General features: G+C 41.5%; 1 protein-coding gene across 2 annotated transcripts; it reads left to right on the top strand.

Annotated features, from left to right (window-relative positions):
• The first annotated feature begins 574 nt into the window (after positions 1-574).
• On the top strand, positions 575-24614 carry IGBP1 (immunoglobulin binding protein 1). Of its 2 annotated transcripts, XM_004439880.3 has the most exons (7): positions 575-690; positions 854-1269; positions 1672-1965; positions 10694-10889; positions 12484-12563; positions 13288-13400; positions 24127-24614. In XM_004439880.3, exons 2-7 carry the CDS (start codon positions 1076-1078, stop codon positions 24270-24272), a joined length of 1023 nt encoding a protein of 340 aa, XP_004439937.2. In that variant the 5' UTR covers positions 575-690; positions 854-1075; the 3' UTR covers positions 24273-24614. The 2 variants fall into 2 exon arrangements, with proteins under 2 accessions (XP_004439937.2, XP_087283071.1); XM_087426945.1 differs by lacking the exons at positions 12484-12563; positions 13288-13400.
• Positions 24615-25884: the final 1270 nt, after the last annotated feature.

Genomic DNA, 25884 nt, shown 5'->3' with positions numbered 1-25884 from the left:
TCGAAATCCGGTGTGTATTTTACATTTATAGCACATCTCGGTTCAAAATAGCCACATTCAAGTGTTCAATAGCCCCGTGTGGCTAGTGGCTACCATATTGAACAGCGCAGTTCTGCATAATTGGGCTGCTTTCCAAACCCATCACTTATTTTTCTGTTCATTTGATGACACTGAGCACTTAATAAGTGCCAGGCACTGGGCTAGCCAGAGAGGTGCAAAAATTAGTCAGACGCATTCTGGTAAGGGAATTAGATTTGTAAATCACTAGCTGTAATACAATGTAGTAGATGCTCTGATAGAGATACACAGAAAATGAAAATTTTCTGCAACTTGGCGGGGGCAGAGGGGGTCAAAGAAGGGGTCACAGAGGAAGTAACTTTTGAAAGGAAGCCAGCTGTGGGGTGGGGTGACTGGAGTTGCAGGTTACCGGGTTAGGGGTTATACAGGGCCGCAGGCCGAGAGGACGTGCGGGGGGGGTGTGTAGGACGGGCGACGTCGGGGGGCAGAGGGCGGGCGAGGATTGGCTGGGAGGAGCCCGGAGCTGTAGCTGGTGGGGGGACGGAAGCCGGAGGGGGGCGCTACTGGCACTTCGCGCTGGCGCGCCCGGAGCTGCGGAGCGAGGGAGCAGCGCGGCGCGGCGGCTGGAGCCCGCGGCGGCCCCGGCCCCCCACCCAGGGCGCTCCTCCCGAGGTAAGTTGGCGCCTGCCGCCTCCCGAAGCGCGCCCGCCCTCGCTCTGAATGCAGCTCGTGTCCCCGGCTCAGAGCCCACGGAACTTCCCAACCCGGTGTCGGCCACGAGGAGCAAACCGGGAAATAGCGTCTCGGGTTTTGCTTGTGTGTTTGTTTTTCACAGATGCCCACCGCTTGTAAGAGGCAGCCTGGTAAAATGAGTCTATGGAAACAGTTGCCCGGGCGGCCAACTGCTGCTTCCGGAAGTTCTTTGACGTTTTGGTAACAATGGAGCAACTGGACCAATGCGGCGCCCCTTCCGGTTTCGTTTGTTCTCGCCGAGTTCTTCTTTCCCAAAGTTGCCTTTGCCCCCGGAAGTGAGGTCTTCCGGGTTCCTCCCTCCCCCATGATGGCAGCAGCTGAAGACGAGTTACTGCTGCCACGGCTGCCCGAGCTGTTCGAAACCAGCAAGCAGCTTCTGGAAGAAGTGGAAGTAGCGACTGAACCCACCGGTTCCCGGATGATCCAAGATAAGGTGTTCAAGGGACTAGACCTCCTGAAGAAGGCTGCCGAAATGTTAGCGCAGCTCGACTTATTCAGGTATGGGGGAGAGGGTAATAACAACTGAGAACGGAGGTAATAATGGTTACCAAGGGTGGAGCCATTGAGCCTGGGAGGAGGAGACCTTTAAGACTAGGAACCTTCCATTCCTACCTCCCCTTGCGATCTTGTGTACATTGTTTACATTCCGAGATAACTGATAATCCCACGACTCTGCTCCCTAGTGTCAGCTGTTTGCATAGGCACTGGATGTGAGCACTCAGCCACTTTCATTGAAGAAAACCGGCCGCTGTTGCCCTGGCCTCCTCCCTTTGCCCCCTTCCCCCCCACCCCCCAGCCCTCCCCTCCCCTCCCCTCCCCTCCCCTCCCCTCCCCCAGGAAGCAAGGGCCGCAGTTTGAATGCCCAACCAGGCTTCAAAGCCTCCTCTTTGCTCTTTCCAGCCGCAATGAAGATTTGGAAGAGATTGCTTCCACCGACCTGAAGTATCTGATGGTGCCAGCATTTCAAGGAGCGCTCACCATGAAACAAGTCAACCCCAGCAAGCGTCTAGATCATTTGCAGTGGGCTCGAGAACACTTCTTAAACTACTTAACTCAGTGCCAATACCACCATGTGGCAGAGTTTGAGCTGCCCAAAACCAAGAACAACCCGGCTGAAAATAACACTGCTAGTTCCTCCATGGCCTATCCTAGCCTCGTTGCTATGGCATCTCAAAGACAGGCTAAAATAGAGAGGTGGGTCAATAGCTATAATTTGAGGACTGCCCAGTGGCAGTGCTATTGGTGGGGGGTGGGTGCATGTTTTCTTTTAGAGGGGGAAACAATGGTGTATGTCACTCTTTTGGTTCTTAGTGAGCATAGGCCCTGGTGAGAGCAAACTCCTGAGTTTTTCAAGAAGCCTCTGCCTTTGTTGAGATGGTCATACCTAACCATCAGACCCCTACTACCTTATGGTTGCCAACAGCAGCAATGTAGTTTAGCATAGTGCTTCCCAATTTTTCCCACTTCACAGCATTGCAATGTTCATATGGTACAGTGGGTAAATATCTCTGAAGGGCCCAATGTCTTGTAGCTATAGTCCATTTATGGTCCACTGATTGAGAAGTTCTGTTGTAACAGTTCTGGATCAGGTGTGTAACATCCTGAACTAATCTTAGTCCTGGCACAGCTTCATTGTGTGACCTTGAACAAGTTGCTTATCCTCTTAGTTTTTATTTATTTATTTATTTATTTATTCATTTATTTATTTATTTATTTAGTGAGGAAGATCAGCCCTGAGCTAACATCCATGCCAATCTTCCTCTCCCTGCTGAGGAAGACCTGCCCCGGGCCAACATCTGTGCCTATCTTCCTCCACTTTCTATGGGATGCCGTCACAGCATGGCCTGACAAGTGGTGCCCCAGTGCGCGCCTGGGATCTGAACCCAGGCCGCCAGCAGCGGAGCACCCGCACCTAACTGCTATGCCACCGGGCCGGCCCCTTAGTTTAGTTTTTAAAAAAACATTTAATGAGTGTTCACAGTGTCTAGGAAGTATGCTAGGCACTGGGGATACAAACTGATTATGGGTGTTTGTATGAGTTATGGGTGGTCTCTGCCTTGGAGGAGCATACAGTCTGGTGAGGGAAAGAGGCATAGAGATGGTATCAGTATAAAATGATGTGATAGAGAGACGCACAAGGTACTGTGAGAACAGACAGGAGGGGCACCAGACCAAAGAGGGAGCAGGAGAGAGGAGAGGCTCCCTGGAAGAGGTGACTTCTGTGATGAGTTGTTTAAGGATAAATAGGGATATTATCTAGAGGAAAAGGAAAGGAGGGCATTAGCAAAGCTACAGGGGCATTAAAGAACACAGTGCTGGGGTGGGGATGTGTGGGTGGGGAATAACTGTAAGCAATTAGGTGATGCTAGAACACAAAGGAGGTGGTGGAGAGGGGGAAGGAAAGATGCTGAAGAATGTTGTAGGGACCAGAGCAAGGAGAGCTTGGGGTGTGAGGAAAGTGCAGGGACAACTTGGTTGCTAAGAACTTGGGAAGGGGTTTGAATCCCAGTTCCACCATTTTATCACTCTGACTTTGGCTAAGTTGCTTAATTTCAGTGCTTTAATTTCCCCAGCTTTAAAATTGGATAATAACAGGCCCTTCGTCTTAAAGTAGTTATGAAGATTAAAAGAGAAATACATAAAAAGCACTTAGCACAGTGTCTGGTGCAGTAAGCACTCAAAGTCAGCTATTGTTATAACTTTGTAGCTGAGTACAGGTTGTAGAGTCAGACCTGGGTTTGAGACCCAGGTTTCTTATAAGCCACTGGACTTGGGGTAACTTATTTAACCTATCTGAGCCTCAGGTTTCCTCATGTGTGAATTCTAAGTAATTATGGTACCTATCTCATAGGGTTAAGAAGCAAATAAGATAAAGTACATAAAACAGCTAGTACAGTATCTGGAACATAGTAAATATTCTGTTACCTACTATTAGGCCATGCTAAAGAGCTTAAATTTTGGTTGGTGATTGGGATCCACTGGAGTTTTTTTTTTTTTTGGAGAGTAGCATGGTCATATTTGCATTTTAACTGGCATACTCTGGCAGCAGTTAGGAAGCAATGTGAGAGCGAAGATTAGATCCAGTTAGGTCACAGAGGTGGTGAGGCCTCACTAAGGCAATGGCAGAAGGGATAGGAGGGATATATTTATTTAGGAGGGTTGAATCTGCAGAAAACCTGGAGATCACTTGGTCATGGGAGGTGGGGTAGAAGGAAGCAGCAAGGAAGATGTCATGTTTCTGACTTAGGTGGATTGCTGTGGAACTCATTAAGATGGGAAATAGAGGAGGAAGAATGAATCAGGGAGAGTATGAATTCGGTATTGAGACATGTTGCATTTAAGGTGCCTAGGAAACATCCAAGTAGAGGTGTCTGGTAGCATGAAGCTCAGGAGAGGCCTGGTCTAGAGAGCTGAATATTGATTCATTCATTTAACAAATATTTGTAGAGCATTTCTTGTGTGCCAGGAACTGTTCTAGGTAATGGAGAACTAGACAAAGTCCATGCCCTCATGGAGCTTTTATTTTGGTGGAGGAGACAAACAATAAGCTACTACATAATAATGTAATTTCAGGTGGTGAGGGCTATAAAGAATAATAAAGTATGGTTAGGGGCTAGTGAGTGATAGTGAATGATTTTTGGTGAAATGGGATAGACTGATATGAAGTGGAATTCCACATCATGTCCTTTGTAAGAAGGTGGTGGCAGCCCATTGGCATTAAACTACCTGTTATAACAGTGAGTTTGGTATCCAAATAATTATAATATACCAAAAAAAAAAAAAAAGACTGTAAATGCCATAGAGATACAAACGGTGTTGTGGAGAAAGACCAGGGAGTGATCATATCTGGTTGGAGGGATGAGGAAAAGGTTTCAGAACGTAATGGCATTTGAGATGAGCCTTGAAGGATGGTTGAAAATAGAAATTACAGATTTTCCTGAATGTAAAAGTAATACTCATTGTAGAAAGTTGGAAAAACAAGAATATTTTTAAAATTAAAAATAAGCCTTAATCCTAGCACTCAGAGATGATCTATGTTAACTTCCTGATGTATTTCCTTCCAGATATATAGTTAATTTAGTTAATAAATTTGGAATAATACTGTAAATAGTTTTTCATTTTTTTTAACCTCACATTATATTGTGAGCATTTCCCCATGTCTTGAAACCGTGATATTTGATGGTTACATGATATTCCATCCTATTGTTGTACCGTAATTATTGAAACTAATCTTTTATTGTCAAATACTTAGACTATTTCTGGGTTGTTTTTGTTTATTTTTGCTGTGCTAAGTAATGTTATGAACAAACATCTTTAACTGCATCTGTCACTCACTGTTTCCTTAGGATAGATTTCTAGAGGGACTGGTGACTAGATCAAAGGGTTTGAATATTTTAAGACTTGTTGGTAACAATATTGCTTTCCACAACAACAAAGTTTCAGAGTATGTCCTGCTGCACTGGTCTTGGAAGTTAACACTTAGAAAATCCAATTGAGCAAACAGAAAAGGGTATCTTATTGTTTTGATCTGCACTTCTTTGGATAGAAAGCTTGATCTTTGAACATTTTTTTAAATGCCTGACAGATGAGATATCAACATTATCTTTTTGCTAATGGCTCCCACATTTATATTACCAGCCCAGACCTCTCCTGACCTTCAGACTCATACTTCAACACCCTACGTGGATGTTTCACAGATGTCTCAAACTTAACATGCCCTAAATTGAACCCTTGGCTTTTTAGCTCACCAGTTGTGCCCCCACACCCAAGTCTTCACCATCTCAGTAAGTGCACCACCATTCACCCAGGTGTTTAAGCCAGAAACCTAGGAGTTAGCTTCAGTTCCTGCATTCTGAATCTCCACATCCAGTCCATCAGCAAGGCCTGTCAATTCTGGCTACAAAATGTATCTTAAGTCCTTCTGTTTCTCTCTATCTTTACTATCAAACCTTAGTCTAGGCCACCAGCATCTCTCACCTGCAATAGCCAGACCACTAACTACAAGGCCCTGCAGGATCTGGCGCCTGCCTCTTCAATCTCATCCTGTATCATAGTCCCCTTTTTCACTAGACTCTAGCCACAATGGCCTCCTTTCAGTTCTTTGAATAGACCCAGCCCCTTCCTTCTACAGAGTCTTTGTACATGTTCTCTTTGCGTGAAATACTCTTCATTTATCTGTCTTTCTGGGCTTTTCCTTTCTTCCCTACTAGACTATATACTCCATGAGGGCAGGAGCCATTTCTCTCTTGTTCACTGTGATATGCCTAGCACAGGGCCTGACATGTAGAAGGTGCTCAAGAAATATTGTTGACAAGCAGGAGGAACAATATGAGCAAAAGCACAAGGCAAGGTAGTTTGAGGTATGTACAGGAAATGGAGAATAGTCTGGTTTGGCAGAAGCTAAGAGTAGTGTGGTCAGAGGTCTGCATAAGGAAGTGATGTGTATGGAATATTGACAGGGAAGAGAGAGGCACAAAGACAAGTTAACATCTTATAATAGTGCTTCAGCTGGGAAGAAGTGATAAAAATGAAGTTATAGCTATCAGAGGTATTACTTTTGCGAGAAGCATGTATATGATTAGAAAACAAATTGTTCAGATCCTTATTTACTTTTGGTAAGTCCCCACTCCCACGACTTTACATACTGAGGCCATCCTACATAAAATACCTAAATGGTACATCCTCTCTTTCTCAAAACCTGTTTCTTCATGTATCTTCTCTAATTCCCATTTTTGAGGAGTAAGTGTAAGTCTGGTTGATTAACTGCACCTCTATTCTTTCGACGGAAATAGAGAAGTAGAAGCTGGGTAAGTAATGAGTCTAGTTTCAGATTTACTGAATTAAGGTCCTAAAGTGACAACTGGACAGCCATGTCTGTAGATAGATGGAAATGTGTAAGTAAAACTTATGAAACTGTTTTGTGGCTAGTGCTTAAAATTTAGGAGCTTTGGTGGGTGTGGATAGTTTGCCAAGAGAGAAAAAAGCCAAGGAAAAAACATTGGGGTAAGTTAAGGGACAAGGAAGGGGAAGGAGAGAGCAATTCAAGGTAAGAGACTCAAGAAGGTACAGATAGAAGTACTTATAGAAGACTGGAGAAGAGAGAGAGCAAGTGTCATGTCCTCTTTGAAGCTTCTCCCTACCCATCTCCCCTCCCAGGTACTATAGCACTTAGATTATGTTACTTTTCAGATGTAACTTTCTGTCATTCTCTAGACGTGGAACTCCTAAAGGTTAGAGACCTTGACTAATTGCATACTTAGTATCCTAATTGTATCATTGTATCCTTGGTGCCCACCCTAGTAATTGGATCATAGTAGGTACTTGAGGTATCTTTGGGAGGGGCAGATAGAGTAGTCATCAGAAAGATGGAAGCAATATGATGTAGCAGAAAAATCCTGGACTTGGGAGTCAGACAGACCTGGAGTGACCAATCCAATTCTACCACTTAATAAATGGGGCATCATCTAACCCCGCCTAGCCTCAACTTTCTCATCAGCTAACAATATTTGTTAGCTGCTTACAAAGCACTTTCATGTGTATTGTTCCATTTGATCCTCTTAACAACCCCATGAAGCAGATATTATTATCCCCATTTTAGAGAAAAGGAAATGAGCTCTGAGAATTGACTTGTCCAAAGTTACATGGCTAGTAATTGGCCAGGATAGAATTTAAAGTCAGGTCTTCAAATTCCCAGTTCTGGTGCTGTTTCCACTATAGCATAGAAGAGAAAATAGTGGTTATTTGAAAAGATGGAACATGGATTGAGGGAAGGTGTTTCTAGGATAGGAGAAAGGCACCAGTAGAGTGAAAAACTGTAATTGCTGATGACAGGGAGGATGATTGATAGAGTGAGGCCTGGAAGAATGTGGGTGGGGACAGGATTGGTAGCAAAAGTGGAATGGTCAAGACATTGCCTTGGGAAAGACAGCACTAGCTCCTTCCAGACAAGAGGAAAGAAGGAAAAGTGAAGCTACAGAGATTTTAAGGTAAAGAAGGAAATTGAATTCTACATTGGCTGGCTATCTGGTGAGCATGGTGGTGGCATGGAATCCACAGGAGATGAACAAAAGGATAGCTGAGCAAGAGTGATGGCTCAGCCGAAGTTTGATCAAACGAATTTGTAGGTGACTCATTTGACACAAATTTGTACTTCGTTAGTTCTCTTCAGCAGTTTGGGAACAGAAAAAGGGAATGGTGAAAGTTGCCTAGAGTGAGCAGGGTGACAGGCATCAGGGATGATAGGATGAGAGGGAGTGTTTCCACATAATGGCTCACCATCGGCAATCTAGAACAGTGATGAAAGTCTAAGACAGTGGGTTTTAATCTGTTCCTTGGAGCCCTAAGATTCTATCGCAGTGCCTGAGTAAGGGGGATGTTGGGAGCCCTCCTCCGATTTAAACAAAGCGGATTTTATCTGTTTATTACTTATTGGAGTTCCAAATAAGCTCTCATAAGAAGAAAAGGTTCTTCTGCTAAGACAAAAAGGTTTTAAAACAGTGGCCTAAAAGAACAGTTGAGGAGCTAGAAGTCCTAAAGATGACAAGGAGCAAAGTCATAAGAGTACAGAAGTAGAGAAGAAGGAAAGCCAGAGAGTGCAATTAGACTGTACGCATACGGAGAACGGGAAAGGAAGCGCAAGAATCTTAGTCAAGGGACCAATAGACTAATCCAGAATTTACCCTGGATTATATACCTTCCAAGACCCCAGTATGTTTTTTTCCTGACTTAGGTACATCCAGGAAAGAGGATGGGGGTAGGAGTGGGACTGGAATTATGTGTTCTCAAGTGATATCTGTAATAGCATTCAGGAACTAGAAATTAACCTTTGTGGTGTTTTACTCAGAAGGCTACCTATGATGATACTGTGACAGTTATTTGTAACGTTATATAAAGTACCCACTTGTTAGGTAAAGGAGCAGAGGAGCCTAAACTTTTTTATAATAAAGAATGTTTCCAGAGCAGTGGTTCTTGACTTTTTGTGGGTCATGGACCTCGTTGAGAATTTGATAAAAACCACAAAACTTGTCCCCGGCAAAAAAAAAAAAAAAAAAAAAATGCATCCATGTAGAATTCTGTATAAAATTTCAGGAATTTCAAGGACCACACCCCCACTCCAAACTGTCCATGGACCTCAGGTTAAGAACTTCAGGTTTGGGTGAACTCCTGCAGAGGAACGTCTGATTCTGGAGGTCTAGAGTGGAGTTCCAGACATAGAGATTTCAAGACACTTCTCTTGGAAATCGTGGAGTTTTTCCTTGACTCCTCTCTTTCCCTCAAGCCCTTACATCCAATAAATCAGCAAATCCTGTCTGTTTTATATTTTAAATACATCCACATCTACCTATTTCAAGTCACTATCTCTTACCTGAATTGTGGCAATATCCTCTTAATTGATTTCCCGGCTTCCACCTCTGCCTCCCAGCCCTCACAGTCTACATTCCACACAGCAGCCAGAGTGGCCCGTACAAAAAAAAGTTTTTATGTCACTCTATGCATGTCATGTATTCTATTTGAAAGCCTCCAGTGGCTTTCCCATCTCACTCAAAATATGGCATTTGATATTTTGGGTCTTATGGCCTACAGGGTTCTACAAATTATGGCTCTGGCTATCTCTTGGACCTCATTTCCTATCATTCTTTACTCCATGCCAGCCACACTGGCCTCCTTGCTATTTCTCAAACATGTCAGGCCAGGCACTCTCCCACCCCAGGACCTTCGTATTTGCTTTTTCCCCTTAGAACACTCTTCCAGATAGTGGCATGGCTTGCTTCCTTATTTCCTTGAAGTCTTTGCTCAAATGTCACCTCTTCCTGATCACCTTGTATGTAATAGCACACTTTTGCACCATCACTCTATCCACTTTACCTTTCTTTTTGCTTCTTCCTGGCACTTATCACCACCTGACTCATCATCTATTTCTTTTGTGTCTTCTCGCACTAGAATGAGAGCTTCAGGAGAGCAAGGGCTTTCTTGTATACACTGCTGTGTCTCCAGCACTGAGAACAGTTCCTGTCACACAATAGGTACTCAGTAAATATTTTTCAAAGGAATGATAGATGACGTTAGAACGCATCCTGAAAAAGGCAAGCAGGGTGGTTATAAGTCTTTATATTAGGATGACTCAGAAGAGCTGGGAAGGTTTTGTCCAGAAGAAAAGAAGAGATGACCATTTTTTAGGCTGTTTCACAAGGAATTCCTGTATCAATGGCAAGTAAATGAGCCTTAAGATTCTCTGATTCTGGGCCGGCCCCATGGCTTAGCGGTTAAGTGCGCGCGCTCCACTGTTGGCGGCCCGGGTTCAAATCCCGGGCGCGCACTGACGCACCGCTTCTCCGGCCATGCTGAGGCCGCGTCCCACATACAGCAACTAGAAGGATGTGCAACTATGACATGCAACTATCTACTGGGGCTTTGGGGGAAAAAAAGGAGGAGGATTGGCAATAGATGTTAGCTCAGAGCTGGTCTTCCTCAGCAAAAAGAGGAGGATTAGCATGGAATTTAGCTCAGGGCTGATCTTCCTCACAAAAAAAAAAAAAAGATTCTCTGATTCTTTGAAGCTGTAATTCCTAAATGGACAATGTGTGATACTGAGCACCCAACCTATAAGGGTTGATGTAATGAAATGACTAAGGCACTCCCATCTCTAAAGATGATGGGAGGAGTTGCTCAGATCAGGTTACTTCTATATTTTTCTGGCTTCAGAATATATTTCTCAGCCCCTGCTGATCCCTTCCTTGCTTTATAGTCTTGAAAGAACTGCCTTGGTGGCAAGTTCTAGGGTGTAGAATCTGTATTTTTGCCCAAGTGGAAATTGGCATACTTACTGCCTGGTCATTTGCAAGGTAAGATCTTATTGTGGCCTTCTTTTGAAGGAATACCTCTTTATTTTTAAGTTCATGGGTAATGCTTTTCTGTGGAACAGATACAAGCAGAAGAAGGAGGTGGAGCATAGGTTGTCTGCGCTGAAATCTGCTGTGGAAAGTGGTCATGCAGATGATGAGCGTGTTCGTGAATATTACCTTCTTCACCTTCGAAGGTGGATTGGTATCAGCTTAGAAGAGATTGAGAGCATTGATCAGGAGATAAAGATCCTGAAAGAAAAAGACTCTTCAAAAGAGGTAAGCCCGGTTACTGCCTGTACAGCTCAAAAAGCCACTATCAGATATTTGAATGTTCTACAGGAGTGTTAAAATCCTTTTAAGTCTCCTTAAAATCATTGTTCTTATTATGATTAATGGAGGAAGGCTGAAGGTTCGCTAGGGTAGCTTTCTCTCTAGCTTGTAGTGCTCCCCAGTGCTTTCTAACCTGTAACACACTTCTAGTCATTTGTAATTTTGTGACATGCCATGGGGGAGGGAGACTTCTCTGAAGTAAATATTGGTTTTGGTTGTGGGAAGTCATGACTGCTGAAGGAATGCATAGGGAGGTACGCCTTTAAAATCTGTGCTTGACTGTAATAAACAAAGGGGAAAAGGAATAGGATGGGAACAGAGAAGAAAAGTGGAACTGGAGGAGAGAGAGAGAGAAGGTAGAAAGAAGATAAAACGAAAGACGGAATGTGTTTAGGTTGGGGGAAGAATCCGAATTTAACCTTACACAATGTTGCACTCTCATATCTTTAGATCACCCAAGTATGAGACACAGCAAGGACATCTCCATGCACAAGATGTCGGGTATACTGATAAAGAAAACCTGGTCTAACACAGCTTTGGCTGTCTTTGAAGATCATCACCCTCTTTTGGAGCTACTGCTTCAAAATATTAGGCTCTGCTGCCACTTATCTTTGCTTCAGCATACAACATGAATTGAGTTGAATTTATCAGCTAGTCACAAACATTTATTTAAGACCTCAGAGAATTCTCTTCCTAATTTGATTCATACTAATTAGCCCAGGAGCTTTTGCCTCAGGGTAGCATCAACTTAGTTCCTTACGTTAAAGGATCAAAGAATGAACAATTAGTAGTCTAAGGCCATAAGGCCCCTTGAGCATATCTAGATGAGTGGTTTTCAAGCATTTTGAAACTCTTCTGGGTCCTCCCCTGTCCCTTCCTTTGTTGGTTTTTTTTTTTTAATGCTCTCTTATTTGGTATTGAGATTGGCTCTGGAAGTGATGGAGCTAGAACCAAGTGAAAACCTTTTCTTTGACCATGCTTTCTTTTAGTATGCCCCTGGACAGCCAAGGTTCCTTGAAATATTTCTATATGAAAACTGCTAATCCACTCTCCCCTGCCTTGCATTTAGGAACAGCTGCTTCTAAAATACCCCAAGGGTTCTTGACAATTAATAGCATAATTACACCGGAAGGGGTTTTAGAAGAAGGGTCTTAATAATTCAACTTTAGCACTGAAGACCAGGCTGAGGAAAGGAGCTTCAAATTCAGCTCATGGGATTTAGATGGAACACGGAAGAAGGCTTTGGAATCTCCTTTGGAGGGGGGTATTTTAAAGCGAGGTAATTTTTTACTTGTTGTGAGATGATTCCTGGGAGAGCTTTCTCTTCCTCCTTTTTCACTAAGGTACTCAGGCCTCCTCAGGAAGAGCTAAGCAGCCTCCACCGTTAGTATTCTGCTGCTATATCTTAGAGATTGATGAATAGGAAGTGGGTAAATTTTGAATCTAGGGCTTTTCAAGCACCTGAAGACTTAAAAGCCTGCCTGCATAGTGGGGTGGGAAAAATGGCACATGTGCTTCTGATAAGTAATTTCCTTTTTAGGCATCAACTTCTCACTCATCTCATCAGGACAGGCCTCCAATGAAACCCTTCATTCTCACTCGGAACGTAGCCCAAGCCAAGTAGGTAGTAACTAAAAAGTGGATTGCCTTTGCAGGCCCTCTGGCTTTATGGTTCAGTTGCAGTGGATGAGTAACAGACAGAATGGGCATTGTTAAAAGGTCAAGGCTTTACCTGTGGGGGCTGTTCTTTCATCAAAGGGATGTTAATCTCTTGTAATACTTTCTCTGTGTCTGTCTTCATCAGAGATTTCTCTCACAAACTTGAGCTTAAAAATAGGCTCGAAAGAAAACCAACAAAAATAAAGAGAAAGAAAAAAGGAATCTAATGGAGAATTGTATACTTTAAAATTGTTTCCCATTATTATTGCCTTTGACTACAATTCTCAAAAGGACATGTTTGCCTATCTAGGTTTTAATTCTGAGGTCTTGAGATGCTTTTCCATAGGGTCGCAGGAGAGTCTCCTTCCTCTGTGTACCTTTTAGACCTACCAACTCTAAATACCCCTTCCACAGTATCTTCACTGCTCTGTGGGGCATTTGCCTCTGGAGTTGCTTCTTGGGAGATGATCCTGGGCTATTTATCTTCTCATGAAAGCTCTTGACTTTAATGCCCCTTCCTGGATGCTTCTTTTTACATATCCTCACAGGGGTTTGCACAACTCCACAGAAGATAGCTGGGTAGGGGAGCAAGGATGAAACAGACACAGGCTTTGTCACTAAAGAAAAAGGCTTTTTTATTGTGCTATTTATGTTTAGTTTTCTAAATGCAATATGATTCTTGCAGAGTATTTGGAGCTGGTTATCCAAGTCTGGCAACTATGACGGTGAATGACTGGTATGAGCAGCATCAGAAATATGGAGCATTACCAGATCAGGGAATAGCCAAGACAACACCAGGTATGAAGGGGTAGGAGGAAAGTAGTTATACTACTGGTTCCTTAATCCCAGCAATTAAATTCAGACCAAGTATTGTTGCCCTTTAGGAGCAGAAGTAATCTGGACAAAGATTCTGAGTAATAGATTCTAGGCAGTATTTTATTTTATTTATTGTTAAAATAAATAGCAGATGATTCTGGGAGGATGGGGCAGTGGCAACATAGTTTTTGAATCTCTCCAAATATCATGGCATAAAAACAGACTGAGCAGCTAGATAGAAAAACCAAAAATCCATGGATAGCAGTTCTGCTTCTGGTAATGGCAGAGTAGGTTGTATCAGGGCAACCCTTCCTACAGATAACAATTTACAAAATATAACAAAACAACTACCTGAAGGCACTGGAGAGCAACCAAAAGCAGATGTAGACCAGAGGGAAGTCAACACTTAGAAAGGAATAGTACTTGGAATTTCTTGAGGGTGGGGACTTTAACTTCCTCTATTCTTGGTGCCCAACTTGGTAATTAGATCATAGTAGTAAGTACTTGGAGGTGTCTTTGGAAGGGAAAGGTGGAAAGGGTTGATGTTAGAAAGATGGAAGCAATATGGTATAGCAGAAAAAGTATGGACAGACCTGGGGTAACCCATTACTCCTACCACTTAATAGATAGGACATCATCTAGCCCCTCTGAGCCTCACTTTCTTTATCTCATGTATTATCTCATTTGATCCTCTTTAACAACCCCATGAAGCAGACATTCTTATCCCCATTTTAAGATGAGGAAATGAAGTCTGAGAACTGACTAACCTAAAGTTAACATAGCTACAAAGTGGCCAGGCTAGGATTTTAGTTTAGGCCTTCAAATTCCCAGTTCCAGTGCCGTTTCCACTATAGCACAGAAAAAAGAAGAGTGGTCACTTGAAAGAGTTTCTTGTTTTTTATAGCTTTTCACCCGTAGGCAGGCTGCAGCTGCTGTGATGTGAGGGTAGGTAAAACTTGGATAGAAACTTGCAGTCTGGGCCGGCCCCGTGGCTTAGCGTTTAACTGCGCGCATTCCGCCACTGGCGGCCCAGGTTCAGATCCTGGGCGTGCACCGACACACCGCTTCTCTGGCCATGCTGAGGCCACGTCCCACATACAGCAACTAGAAGGATGTGCAACTGTCACATACACCTATCTACTGGGGCTTTGGGGAAAAAAAAGGAGGAGGGTTGGCAATAGATGTTAGCTCAGAGCCGGTCTTCCTCAGCAAAAAAAAAGAGGAGGATTAGCATGGATGTTAGCTCAGGACTGATCTTCCTCAAAAAAAAAATAAAATAAAATAAAATAAAAATAAAAAAATAAAACTAATAAAAAAAAAAAAAAAAAACTTGCAGTCTTATTGGTTGAGGAATGAGAGAACAGAGTTCAGGGTGACTATAGCAAGTGAAAAGTGAGAGAAGATATCCCAGAAAGGAGAGAACCACAGAGGAGGAGCCCTAATTCTTTATATAAACCCTGCCCCAGTCTCTAGCTGACTGCTAAGCTATGCATGCACAGGATAGACTCCAAGTACCCTAGCTAGAGCTCAAATAACTGAATGAAGAATTTAGCTGCTGCCCAATGCAGAGGAGATAGAATTTGGAATTTTGGTTCTAGACAAATTAACTGCCTGCTAAAATGAAAAATCAATACTCTTTAGAGGAATGAAACAAAATTCAGAATCTCTACAACATACCATTCACAAAGTCTGAGATTCAATCCTAAACTACTATACATATGAAAAAAAAAAAAGGAAAATGTGACTTATACGCAAGAGGAAAAGCCAAAAAGGGAGACCAACCCCAAGATGACTCAGATGTTGGAATTAGCAGACAAGGACTTTAAAGCAGCTTATTTCTGTGCTCAAGGGCAGAGGGGACAATTAGCTTGTAATGAATGAAAAGATAGGAAATCTCAGCAGAGAAATACAAATTACACACAAATTCTGGAACTGAAAAATACAATATCTGAAGTTTAAAAATCATTGGATGAGCTTAATAGCAGATTGGCAATGACAGAAGAAAGTGCTGGGTAACTTGAAGATAGATCAATACAAATTAGCCAATTAGAAAAATAAAACAGATTGGAAAAAAGTAAACAGAGCTTCAGTGATCTGTGGAGCAATGTAACAAGGTCTAGCATATGTACAATTGGAATACCGGTAGGGGAGGAGAAAGAGAGAGAAGGGGCCAGAAAAAAATATTTGAAGAAATAATGGCTGAAATTTTCCCCAAATCTGTTAAACACAAATTTACAGATTAAGAAATTTCAGCAAGCCTCAAACAGTTGAAATACAAAGAAAAGCACACATAGGCACATGGTAATCAAACTGCTGAAAACCAAAGAAAAAGAGAAAATCCTGAAAGCAGCCAGAGATAAAGTATACATTACATATAGAAGAACAATGATATGAATTGTTGCTGATTTCCCGTTACAAACAGTGGGAGCCAGAGACAGTGGAGCAACATCTTTAAAGTGTTGGGGGAAAATCCTGTCATCCTGGAATCTTATATCCAGTGAAAATATCCATAGAAATGAAGGCAGAGTTAAGACATTTTCAGATAAATGCAAGCTAAAAGAATTCTTCACCAGGAAACTGGCATTATGAGAAATGCTGAGGGAAGTTCTTCAGGCTGAAGGGAATGATGCCAGATGGAAAGTTGGATATTCAAGAAGGAATGAAGAGCAGCAGAAATGGTAATTATGTGGGTAAATACAAAGGACTGTCTCCCCCTCTCAGCTTTTTAAAACTACATATAGCTTCTTAAAGCAAAAATTATAATATTGTCCTGTGAGGCTTATAATGTATGTAGATGTAATACATAGAACAGCTATAGCAATAAGGACGGGGTAAATGGAACTATGTTTTTGTGAGATTCTTCTGTTTTATGTGAAGTGATGCCTATTATCTATTGCTGTGTAATAAATTACTCCAAAACTTACCAACTTAAAATAATAAACATTTGTTGTCTCACACAGATTCTGAGGGTGAGGAATCTAGGAGCAACTTAACTGGGTGGTTCTGGCTTAGTATCTCTTGAGGTTGCAGTCAAGCTGTCAGGTGGGGCTGCAGTCTTCTGAAAGCTTGACTGATGCTGGAGGATTCTCTTGCAGCTCATTCACGTGACTCTTGGCAGGAGGCCTCCCCATGTGGGTCTCTCCATAGAGATGCTTACAGCTTGAGAACTTCCTTTCCCCAGAATGAATGATCTGAGAGAGAACATGCAATATAGAAGCCTCAGTATCTTTTATAACCTACTGTTGGAAGTGACATACCATGACTTCTTCCATGTTCTATTGGTCACAGAGATCAACCCTGATACAGTGTGGGAGGGGACTATATAAGAGCATAAATACCAGGAGGCTGGGATCATTGGGCTCCATCTTTGAGATTACCTACCACATCGTACAATATTAACTCTAGGTAGACTGAGAAGTTAAGGATGAATATTGTATTACCTAGAGCAACCACTTAAAAAATAATGCATCAAGAGAATGAGAAGACAAGCCAGAGACTGGCGGAAAATATTTGTAAAAGACACATCTGATAAAAGACTGTTATCCAAAATATACAAACAATTCTTAAAACTCACTCAACAATAAGGAAACAAACACCCCAGTTAAAAAATGGGCAAAAGACCTGAACAGACACCTCACCAAAGAAGATATACAGAGGGCAAATAAGCATATGAAAAGATGCTCAACATCATATGTCATTAGGGAATTGCAAGTTAAAACAACAATGATACTGCTACACCCCTATTAGAACGGCCAAAATCCAAAACACTGACACCACCAAATGCTGCCATGGATGTGGAGCAACAGGGACTCTCATTCACTGCTGGTGGGAATGCAGAATGGTACAGCCACTTTGGAAGACAGTTTGTCAGTTTCTTACAAAACTAGACATACTCTTACCATATAATTCAGCAGTCATGCTCCTTGGTATTTACCCAAATGAGTTGAAAACTTAGGTCCACCCAAAAACCTGCAGACAAATGGTTATAGCAGCTTTGTTTATAATTGCCAAAACTTGGAAGCAACCAAGATGCCCTCAGTAGGTGAATGGATAAGTAACTGTGGCATATCTGGACAATGGATAGTATTCATTACTAAAAAGAAATGAGCTATCAAGCCATAAAAAGACATAGAGGAAACTTAAATGCATATTACTAAGTGAAAGAAGCCAATCTGAAAAGGTTGCATACTGTAAAATTCCAGCTATGTGACATTCTGGAAAAGGTGAAACTATGGAGATAGTAAAAGGATCAGTGGTTGCCAGGGGTTGGAGGAGAAGGAGGGATGAATAGATGGAACACAGAAGATTTTTAGGGTAGTGAAACTATTCCGTATAATACTATAATGGTGGATTCATGTCATTATACATTTTTCCAAACCCATAGAATGTACAACACCAAGAGTGAAGCTTAGTGTAAACTGTGGACTTTGGGTGATAATGATGTGTCAATGTAGGTTCATTGATTGTAACAAATGTACCACCATGGTGCAGGATGTTGATAGCAGGGGAGGCTATGCCTGTGTGGGGGCAGGGGATATATGGGAACACAGTACTTTCCATTTAATTTGACTGTAAACCTAAAACTGCTCTAAAAAATAAAGTCTATTTAAAAAAAATAACACATAGAGACAAAGCTGTAAAGTCAATAGAGAAATTAAAAGGGAAAAGGCAAGGGGCCGGCCTGGTGGTGCAGTAGTTAAGTACACGTGCTCCGCTTCGACGGCCCGTGGTTCATGGGTTCAGATCCCAGGCGCACACTGACGCACCGCTTGTCAAGCCATACTGTGGTGGCGTCTCATATAAAGTAGAGGAAGATGGGCACGGTTGTTAGCCCAGGGCCAATCTTCCTCAGCAAAAAGAGGAGGATTGGCATGGATGTTAGCCCAGGGCTGATCTTTCTCACAAAAAAAAAAAGGGAAGAGGCAAGAAAGAACGAGCAGAGGAGCAAAAGACAGATGAGATGAACAGAAGACCAATAGCAGGATGGTAGATCCCAGTCCAGCCATATCAGTAATTATCTTAAATGTAAATGGAATAAACCTTCAAATTAGAAGGGCGAATCAGTCATAGCCACAAGATCGACAAGTGATTGGCATCTGTTTAGGAGAAAGCTAAAAGAGTTGACAGACCATCTGAAAGACCTGATAAACGGGAGAACTCCAAAACAGCAAACAGGTGTTCAATAAAAAGCATGGCAGTTCAATTGAAGAACAGTAGTTGAAACGAAACGGGAGGGTTTTTACCCTCCAATAAACACTGAGTCAGTACATGGGACCTGTGGACAGAAGGTCTGAAAGGGATGGAGTAGTCAAATGCTTAATGAACTCTTGAAAATGACCCACCAGATCCCCTTTCTGGGACAGGGTCCCACACTGAGGAGAAATTGGCTGAGAATAGAATTGCAGTTGAGCAAAACAGGGACAATAAAGAAGAAGGAAAGAGAAGGTCCAGATAAAAGTGGGAGAGAAAACCAGAACCAAGAACTCTAATCAAGCAAGTCATTCTATTTCTTTCACATACATAAAAAGAGCAGAGAGGGAGCCTCTGTGAAGTTAGAAAAGCTACCCTGAACCATACTTCTTTCTAAAAGTTAAGGAAAACTTATCACACATAAGAATGAACAACAGATTGTGGTGATGGTTGCACAACTCTGAATATACTAAAACCCACTGAACTGTACACTTTAAATGGGTACATTTTATGGTATGTGAAATACATCTCAATAAAGCTGTAAAAAAATGAACAGAAAATTATCAAAGTCAAATCCCACACAAAATTATCATAAGGGAAAGAAAAGATAGAATCAAAAGCATTCCAGAAAGAGACACTCAAAAAACAGCAAATCTAAAATGTACTGTTTAAAAATTAATCAGAAGACATTAAGAAAATTATGTAAAACATGGAAGAACAATATAAAGCAGGATTAGAAAAACTCAGAAATGTGTGACAACTTGGGGAAAATAAGAAAGAATCATTTCAGAAATGAAGGCTAAACCAGAAGAAAATAAGAATAAGTGAACACAACAGAAAATGCCTTACTAAGGTAAAAGAAGGAAAATGTTTTAAATCAAAAAGAAAGTTAAACAGGATTCGAGAAAAAGTGACAAATATTAAAGATAGCAAAGACCTGGCATATGGATAATATAATAAAATTACTAGACTTTAAAGAAAAGGAAAAAGTGCTTTGGACATTTCAGCAAACACAGGTGATTTATAAAGGAAAGAAAATTAGATCACCCTCAAACTTTTTGACACCAACACTATATGCCAGAAGAAAATGGAGTAACGTATTTAAGATACTCAAGGGGAAGAAATGTGAGCCAAGGACATTATATCTGGTAAAACTGACTTTTAAGTATGAAGGGTATAGACATTTATCAACGTGCAGGAGCTCAAGAAATATTGTTCCCATGATCCCTTCCGTAGGAATTTGCTAGAGAATGAGCTTCAGACAACCAAAATGATGAGAGACATTGACATAAGGACTGGTGGCAAGTGTTAAATATATAGTTACTTGTAGGACTAAGACTAAGTGAGAGTTAAAAGGGAAAGAGTAGAGTATGTAATGCTTATGTGCTCAGTGCTCAGATAACGTAGATAGAGTACCACTATTTTCTAAAATGGAGAAATGGGGAAAGCATATGCTAAAAAGGAACTGTCTTCAGTAATTATATTGGTGACAATATTAGTGTTACTCCAAGGCTGTGTGTAATGTGAGATAATACAAATGAGTAATTATGAAATATTTGAATCCTATCATCCTCTGTCTTTGATAACTAAGACGTTTAGTGTGGGAGAATACAGATGTAATTCAAAAGAGTTTGTTAGAAATAAAACAACCCTATAGTCCTGAATATGAACTCATGAGAAATTTTATTTAAAAGTAAATACACACACACACACCCCTTTGCTTTATCCACTGAAAGGGCTCAGAAACAATGACCAGCCCAGTAGTAGTGAGCATACCTAGTAATCCTGATTGTGGTCTTAAAATACCATTCCCATTAAAAGAAACCAAGATGTCTTAGAGAAATAGCTAATTCCAAGTCTAGGACAGGAAATATAAAAGATGAGCTTGGAACATCTTGTCAAAAGATAGGGAAGAAGCTTTCAAACACTACTAAGGTCATATCAAAAAGACTCAGAAGCCCATTTGAAGATGTTTCCACTGGCCAGACAGTTTGGCTTCAAAAAGGATAATGACCAGTAGCAATGAGCACATTGAGTGCCCAAATCTTGGTTTCTAATACCATTCTCCAATTAAAGGAACCAGAGTTCCTTAGAGAAATGGCTGATTCTAGAGCTGGGGCAGGGAATATACAAAATGTACCTGAAACATCTTGTAGTAGTAGAAAATAAAGAAGTACTCAAAAAAAAAAAAATGAGGTATGTTAGTGGGACACAGGGCCAGCTGAAAGAACTCTCCCTGGCCAAAACTGGAAGAATTTGAGCAGGAGAATAACAGTATTGAATTATAACACACGGAATAAAATAAATATCCATGAGGCTATAGTGATAGAAATAAATGATTAAATAAATAAATGGGGGAGGAGAGACAAATCTCCCCTACAGAAAAATTCCAAATAATTTGTGTATATACTCCTGTCTCAAGGAGGTGGAACATAACTCCTCACCCCTTAGGTGTGGGCTGTGTTTAGTGACTTGCTGCCAAAGACTGCAGCATGGAAGGAGGGAGAAGAGGGACTTTACAGTTGGGAACTCTACAAACCCTTCCTTAATCGGGTGTTTCCGGTTAACGTCAGCGGCGATAAGTCATGGGGATGCTGTGTAGCCGTGATTTGGTGTGGTGAGAAGGACACTTCACCTCTGCAGTATTCTCCTCCAAAACCCATAACTCCAGTCTAATTATGAGGAAAGCATCAGGCAACCCCAAATTGAGGGACATTCTGCAAAATACCTGAGAAGTACTCCTCAAAACTATTGAGGTAGTAAAAACAAGGGAAGTCTGAGAAATTCTTAACAGCCAAGAGGGGACCAAGGAGACAGAGGACTAAATGTAATGTGGTGTTCTGGATGGGATCCTGGAACCGAAAAAGGACATTAGGTAAAACCTAAGGAAATCTGAATAAACTATGGACTTTCGTTGTTAATAACATATCAGTATTGGTTCGTTAGTTGTGACACAGAACCCTAGTAATGTAAGATGTTAACAATCAGGGAGATTGGGTACAGATGTTGTCGATGCAAAATAACCAATAACCGTTCTATAGATAAGAGAAATAAGGTGAGTTTACTTGAGCCAGAGTGAGGATTATAACCCGGGAAGGCCTTAGAAAGCGTTCTGGAGAGGCGTGGTTTACAGTCCAGTCTTATATCCTTTTAGAACAAAGAATATACATTAAACACACCCAGGATACATTTTCATCAAAGTTTCAAAGAGGTATTCAATTGCAAATTAACAGGTCAACGTGACTGTGATGTCAGGAAAGGGACTAATGGGGGGTTACCAATGGGGCATTGGGTGTTACCAGTAGGGCGTTACCAATAGGGCGTAGGAGGGGAAGTATGCATTCTTGTCTTAAGAGAGTGTATTCTTTACTCGAATGGTTAAGCAGATGTACAATGTATGTTTGATAGGCCATAAGTCAGGCTTTTTAGTTCAAGCCAAACCAGTTTTGAACCCAAATAGTTACCCCATATACCTCAATATGTGAAAATCTCGTCACTGTATAGGAACTCTATACTGTCTTCTCAATTTTTCTGTAAATCTAAAACTGTTGTAAAATTAAAAAGTTTATTTAAATATTTTTTAGAAATCAGTGCGGTTGGTTGAAACCCATCAAATATGTTTAAATCCATGAGTTCATAATTATATTTAAAAACAAAAATTGTTCAATTTCAGAGGATGATAAAGAACCAATTTATTATCTTAAGAAGTAGTAAATAAAGTGAAAGAATCAAGTATTGATCTTGTCTTTTTTCCCAGGTGACTAAATAGTAGTAGATGAGGGGAAGCTTCTCTTTATAAAAGCATTCCAGTTAATAAAAAAGAATGGTAAGGATAAGAATATTACCTTTCTGAAACCCCTGGAAAATGAGTGAATCTAGGCATAGAACACAAACAGCTGCTAGCATCACCACACATGAGACGCAGATATTATGTGCCACCTGATGAGAGAACACAGCACCACCTATAATCATGCCAAAGGGATCACCCCTGAGTCAGATTAAGCCTCTGTATCCACTTGCCAATCTTCAGAAATACAGAACATGTTGGACTACATCATGACTATGCAATCAGCAAAATCCAGATTTGGGGAAACTCTCAGGTCAAATACCCCAGCTTCTTCAATAGATCACTTGTAAGGACAGAACGGGGTGGAAGAGGAACATGTAGATTAAAAAGATATCAAAATATTTTTAAATGGGCAAGACTAACCTCAGAAACATTGTGCCAAATGAAAGAAGTCAGACACAAAAGACCACATATTGCTTGATTCGGTTTATATGAAATTTCCAGAATTGGCAAATCCATAGAGACAGAAGGTAGATTAGTGATTGTCAGGGGCTGGGGGCAGGGAAGGAATGGGGATTAACTGTAAATGTGCACAAGGGATCTTTTTGGGGTGATAAAAATCTTTTTTTAATTGGATTATGGTGATGGTTGCACAACTCTGTACTAAAAATCATTGAGCAACAATTGAATGTACAAATGAACAGCTCTAGTGTCTAGAGGTGCACATTTGGGTAATAAAGCTATAATAAACTCCAGGAAGTTATTACTATAAAAGGTGGTATAGTGGTTACCTTTGGGGGTAGAAGGCAGTTGTGATTTGGAAGATGCTCCTGGAGAGGCTTTTGACATGGGTACAGATCTATTTCTTGACCCAAGTGGAGGCTATCAAGGTATAGCCTTATAAAAACTTGTTATATATATTTTTGTGTGATTTTTAGTATCTTTTATTTTACAATTAAAGGGTTAAAACAAAAGAGCACAAGACTCCTAAGTTGTTAGAAGAGATCAGATCCCCATATATTTCATTTTTCATCATAGTAATGAAAATATTTCTCATGGGCAAACTCAGGGTAGCCGGGAAATGCTCCTTTACCTTGCAAAGGAAAAAAAATGAATGCAAAAGAGAGATAAAGCAATTGGTTTAATTCCTTTTGGGTGTACACTGCATAACAAGTGCCATTTGGACCTCAGACTGTGTTCCAAACACATGCAAAATAACAGAGATATTCTTTTCTGGTAGGTTCCACTGCCCCGTGATTTCCAATTTTACACAGAAAATTGTATAACTGTAATAAAGGAAACGGATGGAGGAGAAAAAGTCACCTGCAGTCCCACCTCCTTGGCATATCACAAATCATAAAATCATAAATATTTTTTACTTGAGTGTTTTTGGTTTGCTAGGGTTTGGCTGGTTGGTTGGTTGGTTTTTTGTTTTTTGTTTGGGGAGGCGGTGTTGGCCATTTTAGCAAGAATTCTTTCCCAAAATAGAATTCATTCTGAGGGGCAACTTTTATGTTTTTCCTTCTTGTGAAAACTACTCAGCATCCTTTCTTACTGTTATTTAACATGTCATCTGTTAAGTAATATAAGTACTCCCCACTTCTGCTGGCCCCAGGGTGGGCTGCTAGATTCCTTGTTCTCACTATATGTGGTTGTGTTCAGAGTGGAGTTGAGGCCCCAGACATTCCCTCACTTTCTCACCCCTGCTTTCTCATTTTTCCACTTTGGCAGAGCTCACGAGAGCAGCTCAGCAATGGAAAGATCAGGAACAAAAGGAGGAAGAAGATGATGAGCAAACACTCCACAGAGCTCGGGAATGGGATGACTGGAAGGACACCCATCCTAGGGGCTATGGCAACCGACAGAACATGGGTTAGTCGTCCCACAAGATGGGACTGTGGGGGCGCACCATTTTCCCCACCAAGGAAAGCTGTGTGGTCTTCCCCTCCCTGGGTTCCTGCTTCAGCTGTGTACAACAAAAGCAAAGACGCTTAATCATGCTTTGCGTTCAATAAAGTGTCAAACAATTAAGTGTGTATTTGTATCCTAGATGATGAGCCAGCAGTCTTGTTTTGGCATTATTATCCTCATCATGGTGTATTCCATTTTCTTAAGTGGAAAGAAAAGTACTGAGAAATGGCTCTGTATAATCAATGACTGTATGAATTCTCTCTAAAAAATAATAAAAGTCCCTTCTATTACATGAGGCTGTGCAGAAATATTGGTATCAGCTGCTTTTCTTAAGGGTGGGGGGAGGGGGTCAGCTGTGGGTCCCTGGGTTTATGGAGAGATCTTAGTCATCTCCCTTTGATCTGGGCAGTGAATTTCCCAGCATCAGAGCTCCCCAGACCAGCTGGAGCTTGCTTTCTCCTTCCTACCCCGGCACTGTGAAATAACCCAACACTCTGCTTTACAAGGGGTGATCACAAAAGCCAGGACTTTTCCTGCTACACAGCACTATTTTCAGGAATTATAGCTATAAATGAATGGACCATAACAATCCTATCTACCTAGTCTTCCTTGCCTTGGCCAGGAGAAATGAGAGAAACAGATAAGACATTGTAGGGGAGGAAGAACTATGTCTAGCCTCTTGGTCCTTCTGGCTGGCCTAAGAATTAAGTTGACATGAGACAGAATAACAGGAGAAAATAAAACAGTTTAATGACATGTATACATGGGAGAAACCCAGGAAAACTGAGTAACTCCCCCAAATGGCTGAAGCCACCACCTTCAATACCATCTTCAAGCTAAAGACCAAGGAGGGTGTTGGGAGTAGTGGTTTGGGACTTCAAAGGGGAGGAAGGCAATTCACATGGAGATGGAAAAGCAAATGTTTGGTGAACAAATGTTTGCTGGGCCCTCTATAGACAATGTGACCTGAGAGAGAGAACTTGGATAAAAATGGGCTTGCTAGTGCCTTCCTGTCTACCACACCTAGTTAAATTATACTACAGTTATCTTATAGTATTAGCTCCTTCCTGGAACAGGCTTTCTGTCTTAAATTCTTTTAGTCAGTTAGGGGGAAGGTCAGAGTTTCTTCCAGAGTCTCTTCCAGGTCTTTTGTTCTTAAAAACAAGCCAAAGAGACACATCTTGGGGTGCAAATTCTGATCCCCCACAGAGCTATGAGATCCATCCTGTGTATGCATCCGAGGTCAGGGCCTCTACTCTTGTAGAATTATTTGCCATAGCTCTTAGGGTGAAGAGCAGCTCAGGCTGTATCCTAGCTCTTAAATGAGCCACCGTAAGACCGTTTTGGCCCTCCTTGCCTATGCTGTGTGATACCTGGCACAATCTGAAGTGGTAAATGTGCCATGGGGTCATTTTGCTGGTTAGTAAGTTGCCTGCAGTCATGCTGATAACTGGGTGTGGAGGAGGGGGATAGCACAGATGACACTGAAAGTTACCTACTTTCTGCAGTAGAGAGAAGACATGCCCTCAGCTCTTGGGTTGATACCTTAAAAAAGCAGCCATGTATTGAAACAAACGA

Source organism: Ceratotherium simum, chromosome X, assembly GCF_057802395.1.
Source record: "Ceratotherium simum simum isolate JZ-2026a chromosome X, ASM5780239v1, whole genome shotgun sequence".
Classification (NCBI taxonomy): domain Eukaryota; kingdom Metazoa; phylum Chordata; class Mammalia; order Perissodactyla; family Rhinocerotidae; genus Ceratotherium; species Ceratotherium simum.
This window is presented reverse-complemented; position numbering and strand designations above follow the sequence as displayed.